The 7,992-nt window shown below is 67.4% G+C and overlaps 2 protein-coding genes across 3 annotated transcripts; one reads left to right on the plus strand and one right to left on the minus strand.

The window, feature by feature from the left end:
• Positions 1-453: 453 nt before the first annotated feature.
• H696_00050 (hypothetical protein) lies at positions 454-2,020 on the plus strand (the record flags this gene model as incomplete). Its single annotated transcript, XM_009493884.1, has 4 exons — positions 454-613; positions 1,105-1,207; positions 1,335-1,391; positions 1,543-2,020. 4 exons carry the CDS (start codon positions 454-456, stop codon positions 2,018-2,020), a joined length of 798 nt encoding a protein of 265 aa, XP_009492159.1.
• A 1,721-nt stretch (positions 2,021-3,741) lies between these two features.
• H696_00051 lies at positions 3,742-7,167 on the minus strand (the record flags this gene model as incomplete). Of its 2 annotated transcripts, XM_009493886.1 has the most annotated exons (2): positions 3,742-4,362; positions 4,555-7,167. In XM_009493886.1, 2 exons carry the CDS (start codon positions 7,165-7,167, stop codon positions 3,805-3,807), a joined length of 3,171 nt encoding a protein of 1,056 aa, XP_009492161.1. The 2 variants fall into 2 exon arrangements, with proteins under 2 accessions (XP_009492161.1, XP_009492160.1); XM_009493885.1 differs by having other exon boundaries at positions 3,805-7,167.
• Between the last annotated feature and the right edge of the window lie 825 nt (positions 7,168-7,992).

Genomic DNA, 7,992 nt, shown 5'->3' on the forward strand with positions numbered 1-7,992 from the left:
GGGGGGGGGGGGGGGGGGGGGGGGGGGGGGGGGGGGCGACGCGTGCGTGGGAGGCGGAGGGCGGCCACCACGGCAAGGAAGGAGGGCGGGGCTGTTTGTGTGGGCCTCGCGCGCCCTCCGGCCCCTTCTTCCCCTGACACTGCTCGGTGCGCTTGCCGGTGCTACCCGGGGCCCGACCGCGGGCAGGCAGCCCCTGGCCCGGCTGCACCTAGCGTGTGTGTGTGCGTGTGTGTGCGTGCGCGCGCGCGCGCGCGCGTCGCTCCCCGGCGCGGAGGACGATGCGCGCGGGATTGGCCCATTCTTCTTTTATGTGGTAGTCTCTAAATGCCGCCATGGAGGATGGCCTAAATCCCCCTTGCTGCGTCGTAGCATAGTTGAACCCTTTTTGGTCTTCTTCTTCCTTCGCCTTTCTCTTTTTGGCAAGGTCGTCGTTGCGAGTGAGTGACAGGCACCATGTCCCATTTCGCCGCCAACCGCTTCGCTCTCCTTAGCGATGACTCCGGCTCCTTCGCCGCGAAGCCCGCTCCTAAGGCTGCTCCCGCCGTCGAGGCTGCCCCGGCTGCTGCCCCCAAGCCCCGTGGCAACCGCGCCTCCGGCCCCCGCACTGGCGCCCGTACGTCCTCCCCTCTCCCTCGCCTCTGCGGCGTGCTGTTGTTCCCTCATTTCCGGCATGCCTCTTTTGCCCCCTCCTCTTCACTTCCGCCGCTGCGCCCGGGCATTTCCGCAATGACCACCACCTGTCGTGAACTCTCCTGCGTGGCTTTGTCACTGTCATTGTCCTAGGCACACATGTCAAGCTCCAGGTGGCGATGGTGGACGCTGTCCGCGGGGGGACGCTCATGCACGCGGGGGCGTCGAGTCCGCACCCCGGGGGCGGGCCGCGTTTCGTGGTGTTCCGGCCGGGGAAGGGCTGATCCTTTCTCGTTCGGATGCCACTTTGCGTTCTTGCATCCGTTGTATTCGTCTTCCCCAGCTGGCCGGGGGGGGGAACGTATCGCCTTTTTTCCCGCCAAAACATGCCCGCTAACCTGCCTGCTTTGTGGCTCCCTTCTCCTCTCTCCTCCTCCGACTCACGCGCGGGGTCGTCGCTCGCACGCACCACAGCCCGCGCCCCCAAGTCCACCGCCGCTGAGGGCGAGATCAACGCTCAGCTCGGTGAGCGCCCCCCCCGTGCCAACCGCGACCCCGCCCGCCGCACCAACAACCGGTGTGTATTCCCCTCAATCGCCCGCCCTCCGCTCGCCTTTTTTTTCCGTCCGCGCGCGCGCCGCCTTCTGGTGACTGACACATGCATGGTCCTGTTTCCTCCCCCTCTCTCTCCCCTTCTCCCTCAGCGCTGGTCAGGTTGCTCGCGGTGGCCGTGAGTTCGATCGCCACTCCGCCCCCCGCCAGTACGTCGCCCCCTGGCACGCGCACATACGCCTTCCCCTTTGCTTTTGTGTGTGCTGACCAACGACCAACCTCCCTTCCTGTACGCACATCTCTCGCTCTCTCTCTCTCGGCCCCCGGTGTTTTCCCGCCCGCGCGCGTGCCCGTTCACAGCCAGTCCCAGAAGTCCATGACCCACGGTAAGGGCAACTGGGGCAACGTCGACATGGAGAAGACCGCCGCTGGCGAGACTCCCGCTGCCGACGCTGCTGATGCCACCGCCGAGGTCCCCGCCACCGAGGAGGTTGCCAAGCCCAAGGAGGAGGAGGTCGACGACTCCCTCACCCTTGACGACTTCAAGGCCACCCTTGCCAAGCCCACCTACGAGGTTGCCCCCGCCCGCAAGGCCAACCAGGGCTCCAAGCTCGGCGACGTCACCGTCCTCAAGTCCTCCATCCTGAAGACCGAGGCCGCCCCCAAGGCCGAGGCCGCCCCCAAGAAGAAGACCCAGGCCAAGTCCGTCGTCCTCGACTTCGGTGCCCCCACCTACACCCCCGAGCGCCCGACCCACGGCAAGAAGCACGGCAACCATGCTTCCAACCCCGCCTCGGTCAACCTCAAGGATGAGGAGCTCTTCCCCTCCCTCCACTAAGTGCGCACACCTCCGCCCCTTTCCCTCCCTCTCCTCCGCCCCCTTCTCTCGTTCGTCGTCCCCCCCCTCCCTGCTGACAGGGAGGCTCCCTGGGGGGGGGCGCGGAGCTCTGAGAGAGACGGGTGGGTCCGGGGGGCAGGCGCCGAGGGCAGGGTGCTGTCGTGTCCGCGTGTCTCCCGCCGCGCGCATCCATACATGCGTGTGTGTGTGTGTGTGCATCCCCTTTCTCTCCTTCTTTCTTCCTCCCCCTCCCTCCTCTGCAAGCTATCGCCGCCCCGCTGGCTGCCAGTCCGGGTGTGTGCGCGCGCGCGCTCCTTCATACATATCTGATCGCAATGCGCACATGCTCTGGGGCTCTGTGCGTCGGGGTGTGTCTGTCCTTGTAGCCGGAGCAGGGGGGGGGGCCCTCGAGAAGGGGGGAGGGGGATCTGTCGTGTCGCGTCTCCTTCCCACTTCCTCTCACTCTCTCCCTCCGGCGTCGCGCACGGCAACATATGTCCCAGCTTCAGTCGTGGGAGGTGCAACTCTCCATATAGTAGTATAGAAGAAGGCACTTTCCTTATCCCAATTGCGCTTGCGCGCGCGCGCGCGCGCCCGCCCGTGCGTTTGCTTTTTGTGTATGTGTGTGTGTGTGTCTGTGTGTCGCCCGCCGCCCCCCTCCCTCCCCCTCCTCTCCCCCCCTTGCTGAGGGTGGGCTGGGCGCGGCGATCTCGCGCGCGCACGCTGCTTTCGGGCACCTTCTCTCTGATGACAATACCAACACCCAATATCCATCTCTCTCTCTGTGTGTCCTGTTCACCGTGTCTCATATGTCATTCTGTGGCTAGAGGGGGGGCGCGCGGCTGGCTCGCGTGTGTGTGTGTGTGTGTGTGTGTGTATGCTCGCGCCCAAGTTCGTATTTTGTTGTGGCCCCTCACCATGACTTGCTCTCCGCCTCGCGCCGCGCACGGGGCTGGGCGTCAATTCTCCCCCTCCTGGCGGCCTATGGGCGGGCGGGGGATTATGCGCGGTGGCGGACATTCCTCCCCTCCCCCGTCGCGCGGAGCCCTGTCTGCTCCTACTGGAGCGTCCTCATTGCGGGGTATATATGTACATGTACGTGGGTGCGCCTGTTTATGGCGCCGCCGCTCCCCTCCTCCAACAACCCAGCGGGGAGGCGCTCTACCCTGCCCTCCTCTTCCCGGAGGCAGGCAAAGCCCTGGCGCTTGTCGTGCAAAAAAGCTGTCATACATAGCAGCAAATGCGTTGGCACATCGTCCGGCGCCAATTCATCGCGCGAGGCACACATCCACATGCCTGCCAAGCGCACAGGAGAAGCGCCGCAAGACGCGCCGGCTTAACATCCCAGTTACCGCCGTCACCCCGTGCAATCACATGATCCAGATCCAATTACCACCCACATTCGCCTCCCATCTGCGAGGCTATCCTCGCGTTCGAGCTGCTGGCGGCGGCGCCGCCGGCTTCTCCCCGTCCCAGGCCCCTTTCGTCGCGTCCCTGCCCGTTCGCAGGCACGAGCCAGTCCGGCATCTCCCAGGGGATAAGAGACGGAAAGCACATCGACCGCCCTGCTTCTCACTGTGAAAGCCAAAAGGGTGCCCCCGGGAAAGACCCTCGCCCGTCCTCTCTCCCTCCTGTCCCCCTCCCCGCCCCCTGCCTTCTGGCGCTTCCTTCCCTTGCAGGGGGGGGGGGGGGAGGCCCTTCCAAGGGGGTGGCATGTGGCTCGGGCGCATGCGTGTGGTGTTGGTTCGTGTTGGTACACGGGAGGGAGGTACACTTCGGGCTTTCTATGTGCCGGGGCCAGTTGGACGAGTGCTAGGCACGCTAGCGGCGCCGGGTCCCGCGCTGACTGGTGTGCTGAGATGTGGGCGCTTGGGAGGATGATGGAGCGCGTTGTGCCCGGGGTCGGCGATCCCGCCCGAGCTTGAGCCAGCGCCCACTGCCACCGGTTCAAGTGGCTCGCAGATGACCGTATCCACGGTGCCCACGATGCAATCCCGGTGCTGGAGAAGCCACTGTTTCACCTGTGCCAGGTAGTCCTGCAGTGCGGCGATGTCTGACTGGAGGGCCGCATGTCGGTCCTTGGCCACTTCGAGATCATGGATGCGTTGCTCACGGGCGAGCTTTGTCCGCTGTCGCGACCGGGCTGCCGCTTCGCGGCAGGCCTGACGGCGACGCTCCCTCCGGAGCTGCTGCGTTTCTGGGCTATCCGGCTGGTTCTTACGTTTGCGTGGGATCTGCGCGTTGGCCGGCGATGAGGATGCGTGCATGCCGCCGGCCGAGTAGGGGGTGTGTGAGCCGCCAGCCGAGAAGGGCGTATGCATGCCGCCGGCCGAGTGGGGAGCCTGCATGCCGGCCGAGTGGGGAGCCTGCATGCCGGCCGAGTGGGGAGCCTGCATGCCGGCCGAGTGGGGAGCCTGCATCCCGGCCGAGTGGGGAGCCTGCATGCCGGCCGAGTGGGGAGCCTGCATGCCGGCCGAGTGGGGAGCCTGCATGCCGGCCGAGTGGGGAGCCTGCATACCGGCCGAGTGGGGAGCCTGCATGCCGGCCGAGTGGGGGGCCTGCATGCCGGCCGAGTGGGGTGCATGTCCGCCAGCAGACAAAGGAGCTTGCCCTCCAGCTGAGTGCGGGGCTCGTACAAAGCCACCAGCACTGCCTGGCTGTGGTGGATGCCCGGGGCGAGGCCCGGTACCACCTGGCCGCCGGAGCCCCAAGTCGGTCACGCTGTCGAGCAGGCGCAGGTTGCTTGCCACATCAGCCACCGAATGCGCGCCCGGCAGGAGGACCGCTCGGCCAGAGTAGTCCATCGACAGCGGGCTGAGCACTGGCGCTGGAGATACAGGAGCACGGGCGGACGAATGAAGACCGCCGAAGCTTGCGACGGCCCCCGGTGAGGGGGGCGGGAAGCTGCCCGAGCCGTTGGGCGGCCCGGGCGAGGGATATTGTGAAGAGGAAACCGCAGCCACACCTGTCCGCGGGAGAGGGGGACCATATTGTTGCTGATGTTGCTGATGGGAGGGGTGGTATCCTGACAGTGAAATGGGCGAGACGGGAGCTGATCCAGGGCCCGGGGTGCTTATGAGCGTCAGAAGCCCGGCATTGCTCAGCAGCGGCTGCTGGAGATCATGCCCATCTGCGCCCGGATGCAGGAACCCAAGCGGCCCCAGGGGCTGTGGTTGGGGCGTGTTCTCCAGCGAAGAAACAAAGCCTGTGGGGAGGAAAGCCCGGCCGCTGGCCATACTGCGTGACAAAAAGGCCAGATTGCGCTTAACCGGATCATCGTCCACGGGCGAATGGAGGGTCGATCCTCCGCTGGCCATGGCAGAGGTACCGGGAAGCAGGCCAGGCCAGCCGCTGGCCCGCGATCGGCACTCCATCCCGACGGCGCTGCCACTGCCACTGGCACCGCTGCTGCTGCTGCTGCTGCTGCCGCCACTGCCGCTAGCCACGTACATTTGCGGGAGGTGCTGTAGATCGGCGGTCACTGGCAGAGCCAGCCCCATGGGCAGAGGTGCCGGGGAGGGGGATGTGGTGAAAAGTTGGATGCTCCCTGGGCCGGTGTTGTGCAAGGGCGCACCCCCGCTGGAAGGGGCATCCACGCGCGCGAGCATTGGCAAAGAGGGGAGCATCTGTGCCGAGCCATGGGTGGCGCCGGGTGAAGGGGGAATGATAATCACAGGGCCGGGGGCATTATGCCGGCCGGAGGGCCCGACAGGCAGTGGATCAACCTGGATCCTCGGGGGCGGAGGTGCCGGGCCCGATGGCCGGTGCCCCGGGTGGCTGCCCGGGGGTGCCGCCGGACTGATGGGGAAGCGGAAGCCGGCCGACGGCGGGGCCGAGGGCGGCCGCGAGGCCGGCAGTCCATAGCCCCCTCCAGCGGACCACAGTGGCTGTGCCGAGGGAGGGTGGCTGTCAAGTGGATATTCGGCCGGGATGGAGAGGGGGGCCAGGCCGAGGCCAAAGTGCCGGAGCCGGGCCGAAAGCGGAACAGAGCAGAGTGTGCCGTCTGCCCGCTCCAGGTAGATGGGGAACTGGTCCGACTCGCCGACCAGCGAAATGGGCGGCGGCCGCGGGACCGGCGGCGACATCAGCTGGTCGATTTCCTCGAAGATGCGTTGCGTGGTGGAGGCGATCGACTCGCCGAGGGAGCCCCCCGTGCCGGACAGTGTGGCCGGCGATGAGGGGATCGAGGATTCGTCATCCGGCTCGGGGGAATCATCCGACCCGCCACCGTCCTCGGGCGATGCCGGGTCCGAGCCGGCGGGAGAGGGAGAGCGCTCGGTGGCATTGGCCCGGGAGGGAGCCGGGGCCTTGGCAGGCCGAGTGGCCGTCCCCCCGGGCGGACTGTCGTCTGAGAAGAGGGCAGATGTTGGCTGGCTGGAGCTGGTCAGCAGGTCGAACAGCTCTTGAAAGTTGCCGGACGCCGGGAGGGACACATGCGGCATGCGCGGAGCGCCGCCATTGGCCGCTCCGGCCGAGGGCCAGGTGACCAGGGTCGTGGGGCCGGCGGGCAGGAGTCCGGGCAGGTGCAGGCCGCCCGCACTCAGTGGCGTCCCGCCGGAGGCCCCAGCACTTAGAGGCGGACCGCCGCCGCCGCCGCCGCCGCCGCTATGGGGGAAGCCCGGGACCGGGGTCAGCAGCGACGGTCCTGGCTTGGCCAGGAGGTCCCCGGCCCAGTGGGCGTGGGGCTGATGGAACAGGTGTTGCGAGGCCGAGTGCAGGGAGTGCAGATGCTGCGAGGCCGAGTGGAGCTGATACGTGTGGATCCCGCCGCCGCCGGCGCCGCCGCCGGCAGTGGTGGTCGATGATCGCGAGGAAAGAGGCGACGTCAGGACCGACCGGCGGCCAGGCTCCGGGGTGACCAGGCGCGCGGAGTTCGGGAAGAGGGCAGCAAAGCTCAGCTGGTGCACGTAGACATCCAGCGAGGCCGACATCCGGTGGTGGTGGTGGTGGTGGTGATGGTGGTGGTGGTGCTGGGAGAAGCCCTCGACGGCGGCACTGGTCTCGGCCGCGGAGAAGGAGTCCATCGGCGCGGTCAAGTCATGCGAGATGCCGTGCAGGGAGATCGACAGCCCGGGAGGACCGGCTGGCTGGGCGATGGCAGGAGGCAGGGGACCACCGCCGGGGTGTCGAGAATGAAGACCGCTCATAGTGTGCCGAGATCTACGAGGAGGTGAGACCAGGGCGGGTATCTGGGGGTGGTGATGGGCAGGGCGATGTACCAGCGGTCCGGGGTCCCCAACAGCTCCCGCGTCTGGGCCGATGTGTACGAATGTGGGTGCCTGTGTGGGTGCGTGCGTGCGTGGGTGCGTGCGTGCGTGTGGTGGTGGTGGTGGTGGTGGTGGGGGCAGGGGGGGGGGGGAGGAAAGGAGATTGTATGCCGGGGAATCGAGGCTGATGTGTGCGTGGGCGGTGGCGGAAAACCATCTAGGCGATCCGTCTTGCAATGATCCCGTAGCTGGCTCTGGGCGAGGAGGTTCGGGCGGGGCGGCGAGGGGATCAATGTGTTGCCTACGCGAGACCCCCTTCCCGGCTGTTGGGCATCGCGTCGCTTCTTCGGGCCCCGCCGTGCCTCGAGGGCTTCCGGCGCGGGGGCGGGGCCCGGCTCCCGGCCCTCTATGCCGGCCTGCCCAGGTGGATGGGGGGAAAAACAAATACCCCCTATGATGCCAACGGGCGAAGGTTGCCGCGGGTGTGTCGCTGAACATGTGTGTGTATTCCCCCCCCCCCCCCTCCCGCCGCCTCCGGTATGCAGAGGCGCTGGGAGGGTTGAACACCGGGCCGGGGTGGCTTTCTCCCGCCCAAGGATCGGTCCTCGGATGTGCGAGGCATTCGTGGGGGCGGGCCTGAAACGGGTCGAAGTAAACAATCGGCTGCAGACGCCGGTTGCCGGCGCGCTGCCGGGTGATCTGAAAATGCCAGGCACCGGGCCGGACGGGGGCACAGGGAGGGCGCAGGGTGCGAGGGGGAAGCCC

Source organism: Fonticula alba, assembly GCF_000388065.1.
Source record: "Fonticula alba strain ATCC 38817 unplaced genomic scaffold supercont2.1, whole genome shotgun sequence".
NCBI classification, from domain to species: domain Eukaryota; order Rotosphaerida; family Fonticulaceae; genus Fonticula; species Fonticula alba.